Source organism: Mercenaria mercenaria, chromosome 15 (assembly GCF_021730395.1).
Source record: "Mercenaria mercenaria strain notata chromosome 15, MADL_Memer_1, whole genome shotgun sequence".
Taxonomy (NCBI): domain Eukaryota; kingdom Metazoa; phylum Mollusca; class Bivalvia; order Venerida; family Veneridae; genus Mercenaria; species Mercenaria mercenaria.
The window spans coordinates 46,212,640-46,240,413 of NC_069375.1; the positions used below are offsets into that span (position 1 = coordinate 46,212,640).

At 34.7% G+C, this 27,774-nt stretch overlaps 1 protein-coding gene across 1 annotated transcript; it reads left to right on the top strand.

Annotated features, from left to right (window-relative positions):
- The first annotated feature begins 8,410 nt into the window (after positions 1-8,410).
- On the top strand, positions 8,411-26,553 carry LOC123562987 (geranylgeranyl transferase type-2 subunit beta-like). The gene is made up of 9 exons (XM_053525167.1): positions 8,411-8,510; positions 10,439-10,546; positions 13,280-13,477; positions 14,462-14,567; positions 16,577-16,740; positions 18,043-18,154; positions 19,378-19,466; positions 20,763-20,837; positions 21,629-26,553. The coding sequence occupies exons 1-9, from the start codon at positions 8,508-8,510 to the stop codon at positions 21,764-21,766; spliced, it is 993 nt and encodes a 330-aa protein (XP_053381142.1). The 5' UTR covers positions 8,411-8,507; the 3' UTR covers positions 21,767-26,553.
- Positions 26,554-27,774: the final 1,221 nt, after the last annotated feature.

Here is a 27,774-nt window from a genome sequence, read left to right on the forward strand (position 1 = left end):
CATCAGTATCATATTATAATGCAAACATCCGTGATTAACTAGAAACACGTGCGGGTACTTTGGACCGGACGTCATTTTCAAATCGTTATCAATTAAGAATTTGCAAGTTAATTGTCTTAGTCTACCTGCTCAGCGTTGAAAGTGTTATGATTAAAAAGAATGCCGTATCGGGAAGTAGGCCTATTGCGCGCACATTCTTTTGATGTGTATTAGCGCCCCTAAACATGGCGCAACATCAAAAATTTTAATTCGATTGATTCTTTTATGTAATTAACGTATAGAAGTCAATGCAATGCAATACCCTTTTTATGTCATGGACAATTTACGATGCTTATTGTACACAATAAACGTTGAAACATTTAATATGTATTATAAGAACTATCAGATGCTTCACAAGGGACGTAAATTAGACCTGTTTTTAATTTTAATCCATATTTATAAATTACATCTTGGAAAATATTACATTACGTACGATTATTCGAAGAGGCCTGTGTCTTCTACCGTGTTTTATTGCGTTGGAAAAGAAACGAGCAAAAAGCAGACATACAGATCTATTTAATAGATGGTGTCTAGGATGTACTTTAAAATCCTTGGTAACGTGTTAGAATCGAAATAATATATTCGTTTAGTGATTTGCTCTTGAATAAAATCATTGTTCGTCGTTCAGATGCGTATTATTATATCACTTGGGCTGCACTTCCTTCGCATCTGAACTCCAAACAATAATTTTATTCAGTGACAAATCACTGAATGAGATAGATCTACATTATTTCTTAATTAATAAATTAGGCGAATGAGCAACGGCCTATGGAATGAGATTTCAACCTGCAAATGCGACATGATTGTCCTATCAAGAAATCAACTCTTACCCATCAGTATTGCTTAAATATAAAAAACACCAATGGAACTACAATATGCATGTATTAACTTCAATAAACATTCATATGACCTCAACTAAAAAGACATATTTTGGAAACTGCTCGTAAAACAGCTTTCAGAATTTCAATTGTTTTTGAAAATACATGCTTGTTAAAGATTGAGCAACTGTAAATTAAGGTTAAATAACACTGCTTCAGTGTCTGGCAGTCACTTTAAAATTATTGTCAGACTTAACGGATTGATATGCTCAACCCAATACAATACAGGATTGGAACTCAATATATCTTTACCTAATCCAATGCAACTATAATTCCGAACATGCAGTGAGCACATTCAATATTGGATGAATAGTCCAAAACATATTTGATGTGTAACCGCGTATAACAATCATAACCATCAATATCAGGGTGAAAAGGAGTCTGTTTCCCGTCTTTCTGTAGTGTAAAACTATTTTACTAATTTGATTAAGGGCCATGTAATCCAGACCAGATGAAAATACATGCTGATCCCTACCAAATCAAACGTAAGGATATGCAGGTCTTGTCAAAATAGTCCAAATATAAATACTCCTAATCTTTCTTCCTTTCCTCGTGCCATTTCTCAATAGGACTATGTTCTGTTTTACTCTGCTGCGTTTCAGTATGCACGTGTAGCATTCCGTCTTAATCGGCGTGCACCTATATCGTATGCTAGATGAAAATGGCGACGTGACAATTTTATGTCTCGAAAAGAGACATTGAAAAAATAGCTAAAACGAGTAAATTCATAGGGCTGTATGAAGTTAGCTTTCTAACATTAATGTTAATACCCATTTTTCTTTTTCTGTTTTTTCTATAGTAGCGCTATAGGTCTTTGGAAATATTAGTCTTTGAAAATGTAGTGTTCTAGAAAATGACGAAATAACGTTGTTCGTAATTTTTACATGCCCTAAGCATTGCGAAATGTTGCCAATTTCACTTGGGAAATGGTTACTTTTTGCTCCGACTTTGTCATAAACTCCATCTGCTAAATCTCGAACTTTAAATGAAAATCTAATTCTAACACGATCCGATTCATTTTCCTATTAAACAAAGAAGGCAGAAAACAGTGAATTATTATGCAACAAATCACTGTTCTGACGTCTCTGCGCCCTCGTGATATAATTCCTTCGCATCTGAACTCCAACCAATGACTTATTCAACGACAAATCGCTGGATGAGATATATTATTTCTTAAGTGTTACATCCTTGTAATATTCAAAAGAAACTTTGAAGCTTTGTAGTTATTATAATAATAGCATCCTCTAGGACATAAGCGGTGGAAAAACTGAAGTAAATTTCTGAAATAGTGTGACATTTATTTCTAAATTTCCTATGTATTCATTGTAAAAATGCCTAGTTTTAGCTAAGTAGAAACGGCATGTACTTGAAAATGCAGCAGAAAAGGAAGCGGACTAATATCTAAGGATTAACGTGCGTTTTATTTCCTCAGGATAGCTAAGTAGATCAGTTTTAGTTCTGATATTTTTCTGCTGATATATATAATTATAAGCTACAGCTAAAAGTTTATAGCGTAACACTTTATATCATCTAGTAAGTATAGATCATGACAAAAAGAACTAATAATAAAAAACCACCAGTTCAGTTTTCAACGTTTCTTTTCTAAATATATCTCTAAGATGCAAGGTGACCCTTACATTTTTTTTCTTTCCATTTTGAAGCATTTGTGTGTCGTTAAAATAGCAAAATATTTATTTTTAAATTCTTAACAGCAGAATATGTTGGGTTTTTTAGTTTTAAAAACATTTTCCACTGAAAAATAAGTGGGTCGGGTAATTATGCCAATATGTAAAACTGAAAGAGATTTGTAGGTGAAACTTTAATTAATTAAATATGATATCACCTTGTATTCTTCAAACTCACAGAGTATGAAAAACTTCTTAACTATAGAAAAAAAGAGACCCTATCCTTCAGTAAATTTGATAAAAATCTTTCTGACTAAACTGGGAAAAATCAATCAAACTTTACATTACAGCATAGTTAAATACGATTATTGTTTTAGTTTGTTTTATAGGCATGAAGGGGGCAATTAGCCGGATATGCCTCCGTGGTCCACTCGAATGTAGTCCATATCAATATATAGTGCAATTTTCCCGCCTAGTAAAGGCCATTTTCATGCCAGATATAAGCTTTATTGATGCTTGATTGTAAAAAGGAATGTCCGCAGATGATTTTAAGCTACGTTATATGCTTCAAAAGTTGAGTTGAAGCTGCCTTGTAAAATGAAAGTGAAAGTAGGTATTTCCTGATGTCTACATACGCAATACACGTGTCTCAGTCACGTGACCATGGTTTTACTGCATTATGGTCAACCCCATATTTTTGGGGTATATTTTGATTGCCTAAAGACAGACCTTCAAGACAAGGGTAGTCTCGCAGGAAGTGAAAGGCTAGAAATCTTGATAAAAATATGTTATAAGTTGTTAATTTTATATAGAAAATAGTAGCGAAGGCATTTAATACCATCATACCTAAAATGAAAAATTCGCACTTCGTGAAAATTGCTTCAACCGATGTAAAACTGGTACTTTCTGATCAGAATTGAGCAATAAGCACCATTTTAAGACAAACGTGGCATATCATTTGCATATTTTGGGCAAATCTGAGATTTTTTCGGAAAGTAGGCAAAATTCTGATTTTTAAGGTGCTTCCCCACATCTCCGTTTTGCATCAGCGACACCATTTTAGGTAAGAATGATAAAAAATCGATTATTTTTCGTGTACTTCTAGCTGTTTCTTGCAAACGAATTCTAGAAATAAGAAAAGTAAGGCCGTATGATACTATATTTAATGGAAAATTGACATTATCTATGCCCCTGACACGTTTTTTGCAGATGTGGACTGTCTGTTTGAATGAGGCATAATTCCGACAGTAGCCATTCTTTCAAACTGATAGTTGGCAGAATTGTTGACAATTGAATTACGTACAATAATTGACTGCAACAGAACGATTTTGAAAACTTTGGTATTTCTTATAGGCATGAAGGGGGCAATTAGCCGGATATGCCTCCGTGGTCCACTCGAATGTAGTCCATATCAATATATAGTGCAATTTTCCCGCCTAGTAAAGGCCATTTTCATGCCAGATATAAGCTTTATTGATGCTTGATTGTAAAAAGGAATGTCCGCAGATGATTTTAACCTATGTTATATGCTTCAAAAGTTGAGTTGAAGCTGCCTTGTAAAATGAAAGTGAAAGTAGGTATTTCCTGATGTCTACATACGCAATATTAGCGTTTTCATCACGTGTCTCAGTCACGTGACCATGGTTTTACTGCATTATGGTCAACCCCATATTTTTGGGGTATATTTTGATTGCCTAAAGACAGACCTTCAAGACAAGGGTAGTCTCGCAGGAAGTGAAAGGCTAGAAATCTTGATAAAAATATGTTATGTTGTTAATTTTATATAGAAAATAGTAGCGAAGGCATTTAATACCATCATACCTTATAAGTCACGGCAAGCCTTTTTTGCAGCACGGATTTTAATGGGCCTGTATAAAACGCAGACGAATAACGCAGACCATATAGTTATAGAGGGAAAACGCAGACGACTTTTTGGAAAACGCAGACAGGCTAATAAAACAATATTTAATTGCACGAAAGAGATTTTTTTTAAAAAGTAAGTTCAACAAAATGATAATAATCGATAAAATTATTAATTCATTTTGTTTATATATTAACTGAGAAAAGATAATTAGACATACAAAGATTCGTGGGAATTTTTAAGGGGGTAATTTGGACATGGACTTCGTTTTCTCCTGAAGCAACGTTGTATATTGTATTTCGAATGCAAAAATAAATAGAAATCTAGCGTTTATTTAAAAAAAGAAATAACAAAACATGAAATATGAATTTTTAATAACACAGGCCTATGTTTGAATGTACAAATATTAATCAAATGAACTTGCGGAAAATATATATAATTTCTAGTCAGCGTGTTATCGTCTGCGTTCTCCCTAAATAACTATATTGTCTGCGGTTTCTAACAACATAAAAACATCTACTTACTCACTTACTTATATATGCATAGATTCTATCGTCAGCGTTTTCTCTATATAAATATTTTGTCTGCGTTTTCTAACTTACATGAAACATTGACTTACTAACTTATTTACTGATATATGCACATCATCTGTGTTTTCACTATGTAACTATTGCCTGCATTTTTAACTGACATATAACTTTTAGTTACTAACTTACTTACTTACTTACTTACTTACTTACTTACTTACTGATATATTCACTAAATTGTCTGCGTTTTTTAAAGGTCCATTACTAAGGGAAAGTGAGTTGGCAATTTTTTTCATAGCCAGTGCATAGACTTCTGCAAGACACTAAATAATGAAGATTGGCAGAAGGTCTTTGGAACTCAAAGAAATATATGTGTATTATGTTGAAATTTCAATGAATCGACAGAATGACCCCCCAGGTCTTTTTAACTTTCTTCATACTTCATAGAAAAATTATTGTACATATACTGCGATTTATTTCGAATTTCTACATACCAACTTTCATTTTCCAATAAAATGAAATAGTTTCTGTGCTTTTTAAAAGAAATTAAAATGTTCACTTTCCTTAGTATTGGACCTTTAAGTTACATAAAACACTTACTTACTTACTTACTTACTTACTTACTTACTTATATATGCACATACTCTATCGTCTGCGTTTTCACTATGTAACTATATCGTCTGCGTTTTATAACATACATAAAAAAACATTTACTTACTCACTCACTTACTTACTTAGTTACTTATATATGCACATAGTCTAGGCCTATCGTCTGCGTTTTCCCTATATAACTATATTGTCTGTGTTTTCTAACATACATAAAAACATTTACTTACGCACTTGCCTACTTACCTATATATGAACATACTCTATCGTCTGCGTTTTCCCTATATAACTATATTGTCTGCGTTTTCTAACATACATAAAAAACATTTACTTACTAAAATTTATTTATTCATGATTTTATAAAATCAACTGTCTCCTCTTCTCACTTATCGGTACAATATAAAGTAGACCGACTTTCCAATAAACAATGACTCCTGTTTATTGGGACCCTACTGTGAAAGTCATCGTCCCCCAAGATCTGAAAAAAAAGGTGCGAATGACCTGCAGATAATGGGATTATGAAGAATAACATATAATAATTAGATGTATCCTACTAATTCATAATTGATTTTTTTAACAACAGAATCTATTTATTCCACACTTATGCATACTCTGCGGAAAAATGTACAGAAGACACCAGTAAAGTTATTGAATAGTATAATAGTCATTTTTTTAAAAAAGAAAAAACTTACTAGAAAAACGGAATATGAAGAAAAAAATTGTCCTGGTAGATATCTGATTTTTCTATAAAATTAATCTAGTGCATTTGAAAAATATGTCATCCAAATTACTATATATTTATGGTATTGATCAAAGTCTGTTTTTTTTCAATGATATTCAGATTAAGACTACCCACGTTTACATTAGCTAGAAGTGAAATGGTGAAATGAACTTTTACACATTTTTTGCGACGGGACGGTCGCTAATCGTTTCTGCTAAATTTCAAATTGGTAAAAAAAGTAAAAACAAACAACCAAAGACCCAAATAAATATATGAGCCGTGCCATGGGAAAACCAACAGTCTGGTCAGGATCCATGCTGTTAGCTAACGGTTTTTCTAATTGCAGTAGACTTTAAAAGCGAACATGCGCAGGCTGGTCTGGATCCTTGCTGGTCGCAAACCCACTATGTTGGTTTTCTCATGGCACGGCTCATATATTATTTCAATAAGATAAGTGGCAGTATGGCAGTTTGTTTTTGAAGTATAGTATGATTATTTGATACAAAACATAATTCAATATATAAATGATATGTAGAGTGGGTATCCTATAGACTATAGTATTCATTTTCTGCTTCTTTTTTTTTTATTATTTCTTTTTATTAATTTATTATTATTATTGTCAAGTGAAAAAAGTCAAGCGCTATTACATTTTTAATCAGTCAAAACCCATATTACTTTGATATTACCGGTATAGCTCTTTTATGACAGACATTAAAATGATCGAGACACAAGCGCGTGCCACTGTGTTTCCATCATCTCCGTTCTTTAATGAGGTGATAAAAGGATTAGCGCATTTTTGTGATTATATATGATCACGTCTACTGTTCATTCCATACGTTATTCATTATTATGTTATGTTTAAACAAAATACGGAACACAAATGAATCCAGATCATACGAATCACTGATAAAATAATAATTTTTAAGCACGTGCGTACAAATATATGAATATTCAAGCCAATATCAAACGTTTTTTTTTTCAGTTATAAATGAAAATAGAAATGCATGACATATATATTTGCATTAATTATCAGGTTGCAAAACTTCACAAAAGCTTCGATAAAGAAAATTACTCAATACGAGTTTGAAGTTATGAAAATAAGCCAATTATTTATATTGTAATAATTGGGTGATCAAAGGCATCAATAATAATAATACAACAAGTTTGTTGCTTGATCTGTTAACATTCTACTATTGAATTTAATGACTTGCAAAAGAGATGTTCTGTTCTTCTGATCTGAAGTGCAGTTAAGGAATAAATTATGATAAACATATTCTTCTTTTGAAATGACGGTTCTAATTTATCAAGGAAGTTGTAAGAATTAAAGAAATGCTGAAATCTTTTATGTTTACCGCTAACTTATTGATTTAATTTCTTAATAACTCTACACAATATCGAGTATCTAATAAAAAAAGTAAAAATAAGACCTATGTAAAATTGATGTTTATGCCAAATAAGTATAGAATACATTTTATATTTGTAGTTCTTTATTTTGATAAATACCAATTCAAAATGTCTAATTTACTTTGATAATAACCTGTTGAAATACATTGCATCAGCTGCGTTATAGTTTCTCCTATATGTTGTATATTGTCTGCGTTTTCACACTACCCGTCTGCGTTTTCCCTCTATATCTATATTGTCTGCGTTATTCGTCTGCGTTTTAATCCGTGCCCGATTTTTAAGGCTGATCACTACCAAATAGTAGTCACAAGTAGTCCAAATATAAATAGTACTAATCTTTTTTCCTTTCCTAGTGCATTTTCTCGGCAGCAACGTGCTTACTTTTACCCTACCGCGTTTCAGTATGTATCACTTTGCATTCTAATGAAATCGGCATGTTCCTATCGCATGCTACATAAAAATGGCGGCGTAAGAATTTAATGTCACGAAAAGAGAAATTGAAAGAAGCGAAAAGTAGTAAATTCAGCGGGTTGTATTTAACGAACTGTAGTTTTCTTATATAAAAGTTAACACCCCCTTTTCTTTTTGTTTTTCTAAAGTAGCGATCTAGTTCTTTATGGGAATATAAGTCTCTGAAAATCTGATATGCTAGAAAATGTCGAAAAACCGTTATGAAGTGAGTGGATTTTATATGAAATAAAGAACAGCTGGATTTAGTGGTGTTCAGCCTTTAATCCACCTCGCCTGGACGCTTTAAAGGTGTTTTCAAGCGTCTAATCTTTTATTTTTTTCCGACGAGATTTTTGACAACTTTCTTTCATATAATCGTTAAGGGTAACATTAAACATGGTAAGATTTTATTTCATACCATTTTACGTTTAGATATTGATGAATATACCAAACAATTGCTTAGCCTTAAAATAATCATCTTTTTTGAAGTGTGGCATCTTTCGGATACGCCCGGGCGAGTTCAAGCCTCTACATAGTCTGCAGTATGCATCTACGTACTACGTACTGTACACAGTCAATGAACGATTATAAAGCAAAGTCTCAAATCATGTGATCAGTTGTTAAAAGTGAGAAAGTTTTCATAATTTGTGTATTGTACATGGCCGGATAAATCTCAGAAAATTTACCCACACCTATTTCGACATCATTTTGGTTTTGACCTTCTTTTAAGTTAATTTGCATTTCCAATGACATAGTTACGCCGTGATTTGACAGACAAACATCAGAGTTCATTTCATTGGTAAACAAATACGAAACTTCAAGATTTGAAGATGTTTATCAACTTTATTTAAAAAACACCGAAGTGTAGTGTAATCACACAACCAAAGCAGGTTAAGTTTGTCTATTTTTAATAAAAGACCGACGTTTCGGCTTCTACAGATCTTTCTTCAAGGTACAGATATCATATACAATATTTCTGAAGTATAAAAATCCGGCGTTTTAGTCATGTGACCATAAGGCTTAGCTAAAAATAGAATCCAGTGTTTTTCTAAAATAAAGTAGAAAGTTATGTACAATGGTTGGATCCGTAAACTGATCAATAAACTCTGCCCCTTAGTTACTGTTGCTATACTTCCCACAAGCTTCTTTCAAAATGGCGGATTAATGTGCATTAGCAATTGACTCGCTAGAAAGTATTTAAGATGATTTTTCTGTGAAATACGTACCAAATTGTGAACCAAAATGCACCAAGATAGCTGTCAAGTAATTGTTTTACTAAAGGTTATTTACATGACAAGCAACTGATTCACATTTTTTGCCTATAGCTGGGAAGGAAGCCTATAGAAGAGTTTATGTTTATATTTAAATCCTTTTGAGCTATTGTTGAAAATATAATTCTTCGTTTGTCTGCAAATTAAAAAAAAATGATAATATCTAAATATATTAAGTATAAACCAACTCATAAAATTTAAAGTATAGAAACTTTGACTCTCATATGTCTATAATATTTTCACACGCCGCCATGAGTATATCGTTTAAGATTATACTAACCCAAAATGACTGATCGATAACACAAAATAATAAGAACGCAATGAAGAAAACGCTATTTTAAGTGAAATAAGTAAGTTTACAACATCATTTATGCATGTCCTAACATACATTTGATGCCTCTTAAATTCTTCCGTAATCCTAGCCTATCCTCAAAGGGTTGTCTAGGAATACGGAACTTCCATAATCCTAGAATCGGAGGCTAGGATTACGGTACCGTAATCGTAGCCACTGCCAATAATGACATCCCTAGTCTCTGAAAGAGCGGGGCATATTATGTGAACACCCGCAGCGAGGATGGCGGTCAGCTACCAAAGCATGTCTGCTCTCTTAAGTCGAACAGTTTTCTTTCGATATTCACCAAACTTGCTGACAATGTTTGTGGGCATAATATCTCGGGCAAGTTTGATAACCAGCCAAATCACAACCCCCACCCCCACCCCATCCTCCCCCCAGGCACTATTGAATTACTCGAAAAACTGCTAATTTAGCCTTGTCCACTCTCTGAGTCGAACAGTTTTCATCCGACCTTCACCAAACTTGCTGACAATGTATGTGGGCATAATATCTTGGCCAAGTTCGGTAACCACTCAAATCGCCTCAGGCACTCTTGGATTATGGCCCTTGAATTACTGCTATTTAGACCGGCGTATTAAAGTTATTAAGGTTATGACAGTCTGGCATGATGTAATGTTTAGACTTAGCAATGGTTATAACTACTGGCATAGACCATGCACTGACATCTACATGTATCATGAAATGTTGTTGTTAAATTTCAGGGGACACCACTGAAAGATGTTACAATATCTGAGAATGCTCCAAAGACATTGTTACTTCAGAAACATGCTGACTACATTGCTGCCTATAGCTCAAAAAAGGAGGATTATGTAAGATACTTTTTGTATAATAATAAAATATGTACAGAAATAATAAGACAATGATGATAATAATAAAAGCTTGATAAGAAGTATTTATTTTAAAGGGTTGTTCATCTTTAAAATTTAAATGGTGTATAATATATATATATACGAGCCTAAGTCTGAGAAAAGGGAGCTAATGAATAAATTTTCAATTTTGGAAAATGTTTTAAGAATACTTCTTTAAGAGTGTGTGTATGTAAGCTTATTTATAGTTGCCACTGGTAACCTATATGGGTAACTCTTCCAGAAGACTGTAAGTATTGTTAGTAGCAGGATAGTGCAAGATACAGAAGACGCTCCAATTCCAGAAGCTTCCATGGTTCTTTAGCGTGTCAGGTGTAAAGCACCCATACACTGGACTCTTATCCCATTGGCAATGTTAGTCATTTTTAGTTGGAGGACTGCTGGACCATTGCGTCTGCTCTAATTTCTGTAGAATTTCTCATACATACGTTCAGTATTCACAAGGATGAAAAACTTTTAAAGCACAATACCGTCACCATGATTAAGCTGAACAAAAGAAGTTATTTACAACCAGTAGAAAGTACCCTTTTATATGATTCCAAGAGAAATTTACATTTTAAGCTTTTACTGTTTGTTATCTTTCAAAATTGTTTTATTTAGATTTCCACATGTACTTAAAAGTATTTGTTTAATGTAAAAGATTAGCTGAAATGTACGTCTTATTACTCAAAATATTTTCATAAAAAAAAAACATACCTATGTCCTTTCCAAATAAGTTTTTTTTTAGAATAAATGTTACCATGGAAACAAAATTTCTTATTGTTAAGAACATAATAATTATTTTTCCAAAACATGTCTTTGAAACAATACCTTTGTTGTCTTTTTTAAAACATGCAATTTTTCTTCATTTTTAGCTCATATGTCACAAAGTGACAATGTGAGCTTTTGTGATCATGCAGTGTCCGTCGTCCGTCCGTGCGTACATGCGTCCGTGTGTGCGTAAACTTTTGCTTGTGACCACTCTAGAGGTCACATTTTTCATGGGATCTTTATGAAAGTTGGTCAGAATGTTTATCTTGATGATATCTAGGTCAAGTTCGAAACTGGGTCAACTGCGATCAAAAACTAGGTCAGTAGGTCTAAAAATAGAAAAACCTTGTGACCTCTCTAGAGACCATACTTTTCAATGGATCTTCATGAAAGTTATTCAGAATGTTCACCTTAATTATATCTAGGTCAAGTTGAAACTGGGTCACATGCCATAAAAACTAGGTCAGTAGGTCAAATAATAAAAAACCTTGTGACCTCTCTAGAGGCCATATTTTTCATGGGATCTGTATGAAAGTTGGTCAGAATGTTCATCTTGAAGATATATAGGTCTTGTTCAAAACTGGGTCAACTGCGGTCAAAAACTAGGTCAGTAGGTCTAAAAATAGAAAAGCCTTGTGACCTCTCTAGAGGCCATACTTGTGAATGGATTTTCATGAAAATTGGTCAGAATGTTAACCTTGATGATATCTAGGTCATATTTGAAACTGGGTCACATGCCTTCATTAACTAGGTCAGTAGGTCAAATAACAAAAAAACCGTATGACCTCTCTAGAGGCCATATTTTTCATGGGATCTGTATGAAAATTGGTCAGAATTTTTATCTTGATGATATCTAGGTCAAGTTCGAAACTGGTTCAACTGCGGTCAAAAACTAGGTCAGTAGGTCTAAAATTATAAAACCTTGTGACCTCTCTAGAGGCCATACTTTTCATTGGATCTTCATGAAAATAAGCCAGAATGTTCACCTTGATGATATCTAGGTCTTGTTCGAAACTTGGTCACGTGTTTTTAATAACTAGGTCAGTAGGTTTGAAACTGGGTCATCTGCAGTCAAAAACTAGGTCAGTAGGTGTAAAAATAGAAAAACCTTGTGACCTCTCTAGAGGCCATACTTTTCAATGGATCTTCATGAAAATTGGTCAGAATGTTCACCTTGATGATATCTAGGTCAGTTTTGAAACTGGGTCACGTGCCATCAATAACTAGGTCAGTAGATCAAATAATAGAAAATCTTGTGACCTCTCTAGAGGCCATTTTTTTCAGTGGATCTTCATGAAAATTGGTTAGAATTTTTATCTTGATGATATCTAGTTCAGATTCAACACTGGCTCACATGAGCTCATAAAACTAGGTCACAGTGTCAAATAATAGAAAAAAACGACATCATACTCGGTTTAAAACTGGGTCATGTGGGGACAGGTGAGCGATTCAGGACCATCATGGTCCTCTTGTTTGAAAAGTCTTTGAAAAATACTTTTAGGTTCCTTTTCATAGTCTTCAGCCAATATTGTTACTACTTGTAGTTTCTGTCTCTATTTAGATAACTTAAAATTCCATGGACTTCCTTATCACAAATTATTGTTTAGCTAAATTACACATTATTTATAAGCTGGTACATTTAGAGTAAGTACTCAGGTTTCTTAACAGTCATGGTTTAACTGCCTTAGTACATCCATACTTTTTGTTTTGGTTGAAATTGCAAACAAAACATTTAGACAATGTAATAAAACTAAGCTGTCTTTTTTTAAACACTAAAAGTATCGCCCTAATATGCATTTTTCTGTTAGAATTGTGAAAAACTGGAGGATTACATCACAGATTTGCTATTTAATGGTTAAGTAAGGTCATTCTTTTTGAAGAATATGTTTAATATTATGGATTTATAAATGCTTTAAATGATTTCAGGAATACTGTATGACAGAATATCTCCGTATCAGTGGCATGTACTGGGGCTTGACAGCAATGGACTTAATGGGGCAGCTGTCTCGTATGAGCAAGGATGAGGTGATAGAGTTTGTGCAGCAGTGTCAGCACGAGTGTGGAGGTATCGGAGCAAGTGTGGGGCATGACCCGCATTTACTCTATACCCTTAGTGCAGTTCAGGTAATTTAGGTCCATAAATGTGTTTACTTCACTTTCTTAACAGGTCAAACTTTTAACCAGGTTTTTTTCCCACCTGATTGCATGGAAATCTGGGTCCTCTGTTCTGGCCGAGTGTTTAATGTTGCTGACTTCATATCACTTGCCCCACATTGATGTGGGCTCGGGTCTCACTCAGGGTGTTGAATTCTTCATGTGAGAAAGCAATCCAGCTGGCTTTTGGAAGGTTGGTGGTTCTACCCAGGTTCCGGTCCATTATGAAATAATACACAGAGGGGCACTTGAGTCTTCCTCCACCACCAATGCTGGAGACACCATATGACTAATGCATGGGAACCTATTTTAATGTAATATTTTTTCAAGGTAAGTGATGCAAGTTTTCTCGTCATGAAACAGTGGTATTGATGTAGTGGACTGAGTATATCAGACAAACAAAAGTATAAGAAAACAGTACCTTTTAACATAAAAAAATGTTTGAAATGTGCTGAGAATTTTCTTTTATTTAAGATTGTTGGTTTTGAAAAATAAGCTTCAAACTTACTGTAATTACTACCTGGAAAGTCAGTAATATTCATTCATAGATGCAGATGTTACCCAGCTGGGCTTGAACCTCTGGCCTACACAGCACACTTTTATTCAGGGCTGACTTCAAGTCACTTGCCCCTCACTGATGTGGGTTCGAGCCTCAATCTGGGTATTGAATTTATCATGTAGGAAGCCATCCAGCTGGCTTACAGAAGGTCTGTGGTTCTACCCAGTTGCTTGCTCGTGATGAAATAATGCACAGAGAGGCACATGGGGTCTTTCTCCACCATTAAAGCTGGAAAGTGGCCATATGACCTATGATTGTGTTGGTGTGATGTTAAACCCAACAGATAAAAAGACACTCCTTTATTTACTGGACCTTGATGGCTTATGATTAAAAGGATTAATCCCATTTATTTTTTGTTAGTAACCAAGATTTTGTGTCTTGTTTTAAATCTGTAGATATTAACCCTGTATGACTGCCAGAACTGTATAAATGTGGACAAAGTAGTGGAGTATGTGAAAAACCTACAACAAGATGATGGAAGTTTCTACGGAGATAAATGGGGTAACGATAAATCACTTTCACTCTCTACAAGATCTTATGGTTGGATTTGTAGAAACATGTGATGGTTGTTCAAATGATCATTTTAGATTTTCTAAGAAAACTGTTAATTTTATGTGAGATGCTCTATGAATTATGAGGAAGTTTTTCCAAAATTAGATGGCACAGGAATTGTAATAAAATTGAATTTTGTTATCCACTTGCCTTGAAAGCCAGCTTAAACCATTGCTAAAAATATGGGTTTTTTAACTGTTGAAAAGGAAGGGATTTCATTGATAACAGTCTAAGTTGGTAAGTTAATGATGTGGACATTTTTAAGATATTTTGAAAATGGGAAATATTTGCAAGTACCTAACCTACTAGTCCCTTGTTCACATAAAAGCTCAAATATAACCATGTCATTAGTAATATTAGCAACCTGGGCTGGTATTCATAAAGCTAAGGGAAAATTTTCTCTAAGGGACTTAACTAACTTAAAGGCAAAAGTTCCAAAGTATTTTTTGGACAATCGTCAAGATAGCTGGAATATCTAAAAATATTGTGACATAGAGTCTGGCATAGTAATGAAGATTATCAACAAATCTTATAAAATCTACACTTTCTTTTGTGGTATCTTGATTCGGAAATTGTACAAAGTTAAGGACTTTCCGAAGTTTTCTCCTTAGGACCTTTACGCATATGGGCCCTGGTCTGTTTAAAACAATAACTTCAATAATCATATAGTTCAATCTTTATAGTTCAATTTTGAAGATATTTCTTTCAAACTTGGTCCATTTATTAAGCATAACATATGATGCTTATTAAGATAGAAATAACGTTGTTGCCTTCAGTTTTGTTAGAATTACTTCCCTTTTTCAGATTTTTATGATGCATAATTTTTGAAGTCCAAAATATTTATGTTTTAATGCAATGTTTAAAACAGAAAAGGGTTCATTGGCTTTCTATTGCTCCAAACTTGTGCGCCAATACCTTTATTCAATATATTTAGGGTAAATACTTTGTTTTTAGTGCAGATGTATGAACAATTTTTTTAGAACTAACATTTCTCTATAATGTTGTAAGTGAAAGCACAGTAAAATGTATACATTCATGTACTGGCGCAATAATTAAGAGCATTAGAAAGCCATTGAACCCTTTTTTGTTTTAAACTTAGCATTAGAACATATTTTTTTTTGGACTTCAAAGATTATGCATATTAAAAATCTGAAAAGGGGAAATAATTCTATCTAAACTGAAGGCAAGCAAGATATTTTTATTCTAATTTATATCACTTGTTATGCTTTATAAATGGACCAAGTTTGAAAGAAATATCTTCATTATTTTTCAAGAAATATTACTTTTTATGTTTTAAGCTCGATCGGGCAATGTTACCAGCCTGCTAAAATTCTAGGAATGTCAAAAAGACCTGCAGATTATTCACTGGATACTATTTTCCTCTGCTTATTAAAAGATAATAATTGAATAAATTTAAATCAAGTCTTTTTTGAAAAAAATGTTTAAACCCTTACCCTGCTAAATTTCTATAATGAACTTGCCCATCTTTCAATTTGGACAGTACCATTAACTGTTAAAAGAGGTGACTGACTGAATGGCATACAGTGCAGATCATGATCAGACTTCAGGTATGTGCAGGCTGATCATGATCTGCACTGGTCGCAAAGGCCGAATTAATAGTGTCCAGCATAATAAGGATAAAATGCAAATTACAACCCCTGAAACCTTACCAAATCAATTAATCAAGTCAGAAAGGATATGGTTTAGATCTAATCTGTTTTACAGTTTTATGTTCGACCTACAATTTCCTAAAAAATGCCGGTCGATAAAACTCCTGGATTTTCATCAAATCTCCTGGATTTTCAACTGATATCTCCTGGAAAATTGTCCTTGGAACTTGACATGTATGTCTTATTTATTTTGTTTCCTGTCTGACTCTGGTTTATAATTGTCTGTTTTCGGGTGAAGTAGAATACTAAATAGCATTTTACAGCCTGGATTAATGTTGTTTATTTCAGGTGAAGTTGATACTAGATTTTCGTTCTGTGCTGTAGCATGTTTGGCTCTGCTAGGGCGCCTGGATGAAATTAACACAGACAAGGCTGTAGAGTTTGTTTTATCCTGTATGAACTTTGATGGAGGGTTTGGGTGCAGACCTGGGTCTGAATCTCATTCCGGTCAGGTGAGACCCATAACATTTGTTGAATAACCTGAAATGAGATCAAAGACATTATAGTATAGAGTGAAGTAGGTCGCAGAGATGCTTGTCTGTTTACACACCGCAGAAATGCTTATTCTGTTTACACACTGCAGAAATGCTTGTTCTGTTTACATACCGCAGAGATGTTTGTCTGTTTACACACTGCCGAAATGCTTGTTCTATTTACACACCGCTGAAATGCTTGTTCTGTTTACACGCTGCAGAAATGCTTGTTCTGTTTACACACCCCAGAAATGCTCGTTCTGATTACACACTGCAAAAATGCTCGTTCTGTTTACACACTGCAGAAATGCTCATTCTGTTTACACACTGCAGAGATACTCTTTCTGTTTACACACTGCAGAGATGCTTGTTCTGTTTACACACCCCAGAAATGCTCGTTCTGATTACACACTGCAAAAATGCTCGTTCTGTTTACACACTGCAGAAATGCTCGTTCTGTTTACACACTGCAGAGATACTCTTTCTGTTTACACACTGCAGAGATGCTTGTTCTGTTTACACACCGCAGAAATGCTTGTTATGTTTACACAACAAATTTCAAGCAGTTTTTGTGGGTATGTCCCTCTTTTCTGAAAGGTTGAGCCATTCTGCGATTGAACTCTATGGTTGTAAAAAGCTTCAGCTCAGTTGATTTAGGCCAGCGGGTCACCATCACAGTTCTACCTGTCTTAATTACTTTAACAGGACTGTTATGATATTCCTGCTTTAGTAAAGCTAGAACAGTGCTGTGAAATCATCAATATTTGTAGGGGACTAATTTTTGTGCATTTTGTAGTTACTGTAACTGTTGTTTCAATCCACAAATTCAACCTCAATGAACAAGTGAAATTCTTTTGAATTGATCTGCAAAAGTATAAATCAAGGAATTCATATCTGCACGAAATAGCCATTCTTGCCTGAACAACGAAATTTTGTGCCCACAAAATTAAATCATTTTACAGTATACCTAAAACTGTAGTAACTTTTGCCTCTTAATCTTATCTGACTTGCTACAGTTAACTAAGATATCATGACTGCAAAAGATTTTTTTAAAAAACTGTTGAGCGGGAGGAGGTCCTACCTTCAGTGAAAATTATATGTTACTGTAAAATCATTTAATTTTGAGGGCACAAATTTTAGCCAGGTGCTCATCCATGTTGACAATAATTCCCATAGTTTACTCTACCACCAAAGGCTAGAATGTTGCCATATGAGCAGTTATTGTGTTTGTGTAATGTTAAACCCAACAAAAATGACCAAAATATTTTATCTCGATTTTAGATATACTGTTGTGTTGGTATGTTAGCAATACTGGGAAGACTACACAATGTGAATGCAGACATGTTGGGCTGGTGGCTGTGTGAGAGACAGCTGCCCTCGGGTGGACTCAATGGTATGGTTATCAGTGGTTGCAACAAGTTTGATATACAGATATTTAACCCTTAGCATGCTGGACAGAATTGGTTCTGCCTTTGCAACCAGTGTAGATCTTGATCAGCCTGCACATCTGTGCAGTCTGATCAAGATCTGCACTGTTCGCTATTCAGTCAGCATCTTTTTGGTAAGCACCCCTTTTAATAGTTAATGGTACTGTCCAAATTCAAAGATGGACAAGTCCATTATAGAAATTTAGCAGGGTAAGGGTGAATTACTTTAATGTCTAGTCATTGGTAATACCGTTAGTGTGTTTTAACACTAAAAATTACTTAGAATTTTAGAACTTGCTGATATTCAGTATTTTATTCAGATGATTACACAAGTTGATGTAATTTAGTATTTCTTATAACACTGCGTTAACATTTACCCTGCTAAATCTCTAAAATGAACTGGTCCATCGTTCAATTTGGGCAATACCATTTATTATTCAAAGGGGTGTTCATTGAAAATTTACTGACTGAAAAGCAAACAGTGCAAACCATGGTCAGCCTGCATGGATATGCAGGCTTATCTTGGTCTGCACTGGTTGCAAAGGCAGAAAAAATCACAGCAAGGAGGCTAAGGGTTAAGGTATTGGTTTGTTCACAAAATCATTCTTTGCCCATATACTTGTACTTCATTGCCAAGGAATAGATATAGGAATTGAATATAAAGATAGTTTGATGTGTCTAATTGTATCCAAATAAATTGTTTTCTGTTATACTTCGCTGAGTAAAGATTAAGTGCTAGAATTACAAAAAAATATACACGACAACTATCAAATTTCTGCAATTGTTTCTACTGTTCTTTGATATGGAGTAAAACTGTATTAGCCATATTAGTTCCAGACAAAAGTGGTTACTTAACTTGAATAGCAAGAATCAAACTCCCAGTGGTGATTACCTCCCCTAGCATTCTTTACTGTAAAGGGAGACTACTGTGTAGGAGATAGGGCAAGAATAGGAAAATACCACATACATTCCATGCTCATAGAAAGTATATTCTTCATTTGCTTGGTAACAGAAAAATTGTCATGCAGTCATGAATATTCTAGTAAATGATTTAAACTTATCATTTTGTTTTTGACATTTTTATCAAACCAAACTGATAAAGAGAATAGATTGATTGAATTTGAAGGTTTTTTCAGCCCCGTTGTTGCAAACTGTTGAATGACATTGGTAAAACTTGTATAATTTGCAGGCAGGCCGGAGAAGTTACCAGACGTTTGCTACTCCTGGTGGGTGTTATCATCTTTGAAAATCATCGGCAAACTGCACTGGATAAATAAAGTATAAATTATGGGATATACATAATACTGTTATTTATGTACTTATTTTTATTTCTGTAAAATGACTTGAGAGAATTGTTACATTGTGGCTGGATTACTATGTTTACATGGAGTTATTCAATAAGGACTACTTTTCGCGGTTATTCAATAAGAACTATTTTTCGTAGCAATCCACAAAATTAAAGACTAACAAGCTAACAAAATTCCTTTTCATTTCATCATCAGAAATTGAATATTACAAATTTAAATGCCAAAAAGAGCTGTTTTTGCCAAAACCACAAAATTTCTTGCCCGTGAAATTAAATGATTTCACAGTAATTTAAAAATATTCTGGACATAGCGTTTTTGTTCAAATTACCTTTGGTGTCAACTTATTGACTCTGTTCCATTTGTAAAGTATTTTTAAATAGTACACTTGACAGTTAACGTCGCCTTAATTCCAGAGTGCTGTAAGTCTATTTTTGGCAAAATTTAGATTTTAGTGCCATTAGATACATCTCTATGATATCTGTTGGATGGTAAATTTGTGGCCTTGTAGAACAAACATTAACAAGCTAAATTTTAGTTCAACAAGTCTGTAAGTAGTGTGAAGTCATTGACACTCAAATCTTTAAACGTCGTTTCCCAAAACTATCAAAAAGCAAGTTACGGCATTATGGAAATAAGGCGATGAGTATACTCAACAGGTTGAGAAATATTGTAGTTCTATAAAAGACTTGATCTTGTAACGTAATGGCATTTTAGCCATCTCATTATGACTCAGTAGTGTTAGTGCTTGGCTACATGCCTCCCCTGGCTACCAGGGAGGGTAGAAATGAGACCGTGAAATATCATCCAGTGAACTTGAAACTTGTCATTTGGTGGTGACAGTCCCTCTTATGTGTTCACACATGATACTGGTACTGTAGTCAGGTGTATGTCCACACAAGAGACCAGTACTTTAGTCATGAGTTTGTCCACACAAAAGAGAGTAGTTCTGTAGTCAGTAGTGTGTCCACACATGAGCTGGGAACTGTAGTCAGTAGAAACTGGTTCTGAAGTCAGGACTGTGTCTGCAAAGGAGACTGGTACCTGTTTTCAAGAGACTGGTAGTGTATTCAGGAGTGTGTCCACACAAGAGACTGGTTCCTGTAGTCAGGTGTCTACACAAGAGACTGGTAGTTAGGAGTGTATTCCACACAAGAGACTGATAGAATAGTGAGCAGTGTGTCCACACAAGAGCCTTGTACTGTATTCAGGAGTATGTTTTAGTTGTCTAAATATTTGATTTTGTTATTTTGTGTTGTGTTATTTTCAGGAGAAGATGGTAAAGTTTATGTTAGCATGCCAGGATGAGGAGACAGGAGGGTTTGCAGACAGACCTGGAGATATGGTAGATATTCACAGAAAACGTTTTCTTAAATGTTTGAAATAATTTGTTTATGTTATCAAAAGTTTTCGATGTTCCCTTTTGAAATACAGAGGGAATATATTAGCATGTCGTTCAGTATGAACAACTTAACTAAGAACGTTTTAGTTTAAAGAAAAAAGACTTGGATTGTATCATTGAAAGTTGATTTCAATTGTGTATTTGTTATAATATCAGTCAGTTTTAATTTACAAAAGTGCTCATTTCTACATTGTATTTTTAAAGTGAACATAGTTTTAGTTAATAAGTTTAAGTCTAATCTTTGTTATTTAATAAGCTCTTTTAGGCTAATCAGTGATTGGAAGGAATAATATTTTTATGAAAAAAAGGTTATAAAGCTGTTTTGTTTATCAAATAAGCAAGGTCTTTGAGTGGTTTGTTGTCTAATTTATCATGGTTCAGAGTTAAGATGTGCAGTAATTTAACCATGAGGGCGTTAGCCAGAGTAGTTAAATATCTAAGTATCTGAACGATGAACTGTGGTAAATTAGATGATAAACCATGAGAAGGCCTTGATTCATTCTTACATGATCATTGAAATATTTTGAAACCATGCTGGGCTTCATTTATATGAGTAGTAATGAACAGGACGTCATACGATTTAACGTCATAATTGACATCATGATGCTCTCTTAGTGGTCCTCGAATCAACAATTGTTTATCATAGAATATACAGAGCTTGATTTTCTTTGTTTAAATGACAATCAAATTAAGCCGTGTTAGAATATAGACCTATTTACATTGCCCTCTTGCAGGTTGATCCATTCCACACATTATTTGGTATTGCTGGACTTTCATTAATGGGAGAGGAATCTATCAAACCCGTCAATCCAGTGTTCTGTATGCCAGAGGAGGTAATCAGAAGAGCTGGGATAAAAATGGAACTTTTGTGATAGGGAGGTGATCAGAAGAGCTGGAATAAAAATGGAACTTTTGTGATAGGGAGGTGATCAGAAGAGCCAGGAAATTATAATGCTGTGTGGTGGTTAGACTATTCAAAGAAAACCAAACTGTGATATTATAGAGATTTCTGCAAGAAAGTCAAACATCTTTATGGATTTTGTGTATTAAGCTAATTAGCAGTTTCGAAACAGGTTTATATCTGCACTTGCACAAGTGACCAGATATTTTTATATTGTTTTGAAGACAAGTTTTTACATACTCCGCTTTTCTTTCAGAATGTTAAAATGTTAGAGGGATCATTGCTTTTTCTGTGAAGATAGTACATAAACTTTCTTAGATCATGATAACTATGTAAAACATGGACTTAATTATTTCACATGCAGGATGTATCTTTAATTATGAAATTTCTTACACTTGTAATTTTCAAGTTGTACTGAACAAAGAGCTATAAAAATAAATAGATCGGCATCTTGAAAGGCATATAGAGCAAATCTCGCCAAGCGTTCTCCACGTGCCATTTTGTATGCGAAAGCGATTATTCATCGGTAAATTAATTATCACCGTATGACCACGCTTCTTTGATGGTACAAATTTAAAGGTACAAATTGTAACTCCATGCTCGCAGATTCACACTCTGACACGAGATCATGCGAGATTACAGCCAGTTGCCATTCTGTGTATTTTATACTTCTTTGAACTGAATGAGAACAGCAAAAAGGGTGTTTATGCTGTGGACTGCTTTAAGACCTGCTGTCTTGCTGCTGTCACAACAGGGAGATCAACCCGCTATATTTACATTCTCCATTTTCATTCCATTGAAGTTTATGATGTTTCTTGAGCGAGAAAGGGAAAGTTGCCAAAATTATGATACTGCTGCTTAGTGATAACATATAACTGTTTTTACAATGCCCTGCATGTAGTCAGGGAGACTGTTATGAAGATGATGTGATAGTTGTTCTGTCTAGTGAACTGTATAACCAGGAATCTGATTCTAATGTTATGTCTGTTTAGGTTTTTCTTTTCAAAAAGAAATGTTAACAAAATTTTATGGAAAGGAAATATGATATGAATATATGGAATAACATTTATTTTTTTAGTTAATGTGAAATGAACTACAGAATATGGTCGGCAAATTTTGTTTGTTTTGGGTTTAAAGCCATTTTTCAATAGTATTTCAGTTATATAATGGGGGAGGCATATAATCTAACCAGTGTTCCTGGATTCTGTAGATCTACCTGGACTCCACAAGTAAGTACCAACTTTCCCACATTAATAAGAGGTGGAGGACGAATGATTTCAGACACTATGTCTTATTACAAATAATCACGAAGAACATATGCCTGGCTCGGGGTACGAACTCACAACCTTGCGATCAGCAGATTTGCGCTCTTCCTATTGAGCTAAGCTGGTTGGCGTGTTGTACTACTTCAGGATGATTATGGGATGTTTATACTGTGGACTGCTTTTAGCAGGTCTTATACAGTTTACAGTAACATTTTACTATAGGCAGGCCTTCCGGCTTTCCTACTTTTTCCTACATTTTCCTACTTTTTTAAATGCCGTAAAAGCAAAAAGGCAGTGGCTACGATTACGGTACCGTAATCCTAGCCTCCGATTCTAGGATTACGGAAGTTCCGTATTCCTAGACAACCCTATGAGGACAGGCTAGGATTACGGAAGTATTTAAGAGGCATCAAACATATGTTAGGACATGTATAAATGATGTTGTAAACTTACTAATTTCACTTAAAATAACGATTTTTGATGCCTGCCATATTATTTTGTGTTATCGATCCGCCATTTTGCATCTATTAATACTTCCTTAATATTAAGCTCTATAGAAGAAAATACCTACTAAAATACACTTGAAGTCTTTATAAATGCGTATTTAACTGCCAATTAACATAGATCATATACGCATAAAACCTATCACAGGCAACCACATTTTTTTTCGTTTTACATGTCGACTATAACCATATCGTATGTTATTAAAGACTATGTGTGTTGACTTGATGCGTGTACATATGCAAAATTGTAGAGTCTGCATAAAAACCAACTTCCGTTGCTACTACGAACACAACAGGGAATGGTACATTAGTAAGAATTTTGTACAGTTTTGAAAAAATTGCAGGTATATATATATGAAACATAGATAATTCTATAATATTTCCGCGCACCGCCATTAATATATCGTTTAAGATTATACTAACCCACAATGGCGGATCGATAACACGAAATCATACGACAGGTATGAAAAATCTCTATTTCAAGTGAAATAAGTAAGTTTACAACATCATTTATGCATGTCCTAACATATATTTGATGCCTCTTAAATACTTCCGTAATCCTAGCCTATCCTCATAGGGTTGTCTAGGAATACGGAACTTCCGTAATCCTAGAATCGGAGGCTAGGATTACGGTACCTTAATCGTAGCCACTGCCTTTTTGCTTGACATAAAAAAGGAAAAAAATAAACAGCCTTTACAGTAGTTATATTGCAGATGATGGACTCTTGATGTGTTGCTGGCAGTTTCTGGAGCCATTTCAAGATGAAATACTCTGTAGATACACTCCCCTATAATAGGGATGTCTACAGGCATTTTCATTTCAATCTGTTGATTCCAGTATATAATAATAGATATAAAAAGGAATTCTTTTACATCCGTGTTTAAATGAAAATGCAAGAAGTATACATATTTAATCCTGTTGTGGTTTAATTTTATATGAAACTAGGAAGAGGGTATTTTAGTGGTATGTGCCTAGAACTGACAGCTTTCTTGTATACTGGACATGACTTTCCAGTGTTTTCACCGGTACTGAAAAACACCATCCCAGGGTGTAAGATGACTATCTAGCTGTTAATGAAGTATAACAAAGCTACATCTATGCTTAAGATTTGTGCAGTATTTTTTTTTCTGTAAAAATGGATAAAATTAAATACCCTGATAGTTCCTCTTTGTTCCGTATAGTATTGTCAATTCAAAAAACCATTATTTTACAGTAGATGATAAACAAACTGGAACTTATACATTGTTTCTTGCCTTTAAATTCAAGATTTATTGCCTGTTTGCAGACGTAAATTCCCTGTACATCATTCAAAACACAGCTGTTAGAAAATAGTGCTATTAGAAAGTAATTTGTTTTATTATATTTTTACTACTATTTGTTGAATATGGCTTGCAAGAAAAAAAGATTGTATCACTGGTTGTATGTGCAAAGTGGAATAGCAAGCTCAGGATGAAAGGAGGCTCTGACGAGCTACTGCATGAACAAGTTACCTGAGAGCTTGATATTCCCATCTGCACATGCAACAAGTGAAAGAATCTTGCTGTAAAAGCAAGTACCACTTCCCAAGGTCTCGGTCATTCATTTGTTTGAAATGATATTTAGTATGATATGATATTTGCATTTATTGTACCCCCCAACAACAAAGTTGTAAGGGGAGTTATACTGGTTTCAGTCTGTCTGTCCATAGACACAATCTTGTGCGCACCATCTCTCCTCATCCCCTTGACACAATTTAATGAAACTTCACACAAATGATAAGTAACAACAGTAGTTGTGCATGGGGCATGTTAGGTTCTTTCAGAAAAAAAAATTTCAGAGTTACGGGACTTAGTTTTTTGTTACTATACTATATACATAGACACAATCTTGTGCGCACCATCTCTTCTCATGCCCTTGACACAATTTCATGAAACTTCTCACAAGTGATCAGTAACAACAGTAGTTGTGCATGGGGCATGTTCGGTTCTTTCAGAAAAAAAAATTGCAGAGTTACGGGACTTTGTTTTTTGTTACTGTACTATATACATAGACACGATCTTGTGCGCACCATCTCTCCTCATCCCCTTGACACAATTTCATGAAACTTCACACAAGTGATCAGTAACAACAGTAGTTGTGCATGGGGCATGTTCGGTTCTTTCAGAAAAAAAAATTGCAGAGTTACGGGACTTTGTTTTTTGTTACTGTACTATATACATAGACACGATCTTGTGCGCACCATCTCTCCTCATCCCCTTGACACAATTTAATGAAACTTCACACAAGTGATCAGTAACAACAGTAGTTGTGCATGGGGCATGTTAGGTTCTTTCAGAAAAAAAAATTGCAGAGTTATGGGACTTTGGTTTTTGTTACTTTACTATATACATAGACACAATCTTGTGCGCACCATCTCTCCTCGTCCCCTTGACACAATTTAATGAAACTTCACACAAGTGATCAGTAACAACAGTAGTTGTGCACTGGGCATGTTAGGTTCTTTCAACAACAAAAGTGGCAGAGTTATGGGACTTGTTTCTTGTTAACATATTATGTACATACAGTCTGCATATGCAATCTTGTGCGCGCCTAATCTTCCGAACCCTTGCACACAATTTAATGAAACTTCACACAAGTGATCAGTACTAACCCTAGTTGTGCATGGTGCATGTTACGTTCTTTTAGATAAATATTCTGCATAGTTATGGGACTTTGTTTTTTGTTACTTTACTGTATACATACAGTCTATATACATACAGTCCACATAATTATGCAATCTTGTGTGCATCAAATTGCAATGTACTGTGTCAGTGCATGCGGGATTCATTACCTTTAGTGATAGCTCTAGTTTTGTTTTGATAGCAGTAACTTGTGTGAAGGGTTGATGAGTTTAAATGATGTTTAACTATGCATTTATACACTTATTTAGTGTTAATATGGTAACGATACTGCTGCGAGGTTTGATAATTCATGTGAAATGTGCAATATACATGTGACTTATACATAAAAATGTTTCGTTTTCATTTGCTCAGGGGCCTCCATTGCCAAATGGTTAAGGTCACTTGGCTTTGTATCATTTGCCTGTCCCTGCTGCATGTTTGAAAATCTCTGTTGCAGTGTAGAGATCTCCTGCATCAGAAAGCCATCCAGCTGGCATGCTGGGGGTCAGTGGTTCTACCCAGGTGCCTATCCCTGCTTGAAATAATGCTCAGAGGGACACCTTAGGGTCTTCCTCCACCACGTAAAGCTGAAAAGTTGCCTTCTGACATGTTATTTGGTCAGTGTGATGTTAAACCCTGTGTCGGTCAGTTTATGGAGCAAAGTTTGCTGGGTTGTTTAAAATCTCATACAATGTTGTGATTGCCGGCTATTACATCTTAAAAATGTGAATTCCAAAAATTCATGTCCTTGTGAAAAATGTTTTTTTACTGAAACCAAAAACATTTATGTTCCCAAAACTAAATGATATCACATTAGTGCATCCGCGCAGTCTGGTCAGGATCCATGCTGTTCGCTTTCAAAGCCTATTGCAATTAGAGAAACTGTTAGCGAACAGCATGGATTCTGACCAGACTGCGCGGATGCGCAGGCTGGTCTGGATCCATGCTGGTCGCAAAGCCACTATGTTGGTTTTCTCATGGCGTGGCTCAATAGATATTGTGAATAAAATACAAAATGTTTGTCCTTCCAGCTAAACTGCAAATCAGCTTTGATAGACTCAAGAAACTCAGTTTTGGCCAAAATATGTGTCCAGATTTTTCCATAGGCTACCTACAAGAGAAAGTTTTTTTTTTTATAGGGGAAAGTTCTGCATTTGTTGGTACATGAAATTACTTCCTTTTTATATGATAGAATACAATACAGTCATTTTTATTAGCTCACCTGAGCCAAAGGCTCGAGGTGAGTTTTTGTGACCGCTTGATGCGTCGTGCGTCTGTCAGCAATTTCTAAAGAAATATTCTTCTTGAAAACCACTGGGCAGAATTACATCAAACTTCACAGGCATGATCCTTTGGTGACCCCCTTTCGAAATTGCCCAAAGAATTGAAATCATGCAGAACTCTGGTTGGCATGGCAACCGAAAGGAAAAACTTTAAAAATCTTCTTGTCCAAAACTGCCAGGTATTGAGCCTTGATCTTTGGCATGTGACATCATCTAAAAGTCCTCTTTGAAGATTGTTCAAATTGTGCCCCTGAGGTGAAAAGAGGCCCCACCCCGGGGGTCCCAAAT

Coding starts and splice junctions, on each gene's coding strand:
- LOC123562987 (XM_053525167.1), top strand. Junction 10,547..13,279: donor GCTCAAAAAAGGAGGATTAT/GTAAGATACTTT, acceptor AAATGATTTCAG/GAATACTGTATGACAGAATA. Junction 16,741..18,042: donor CTGAATCTCATTCCGGTCAG/GTGAGACCCATA, acceptor TCTCGATTTTAG/ATATACTGTTGTGTTGGTAT.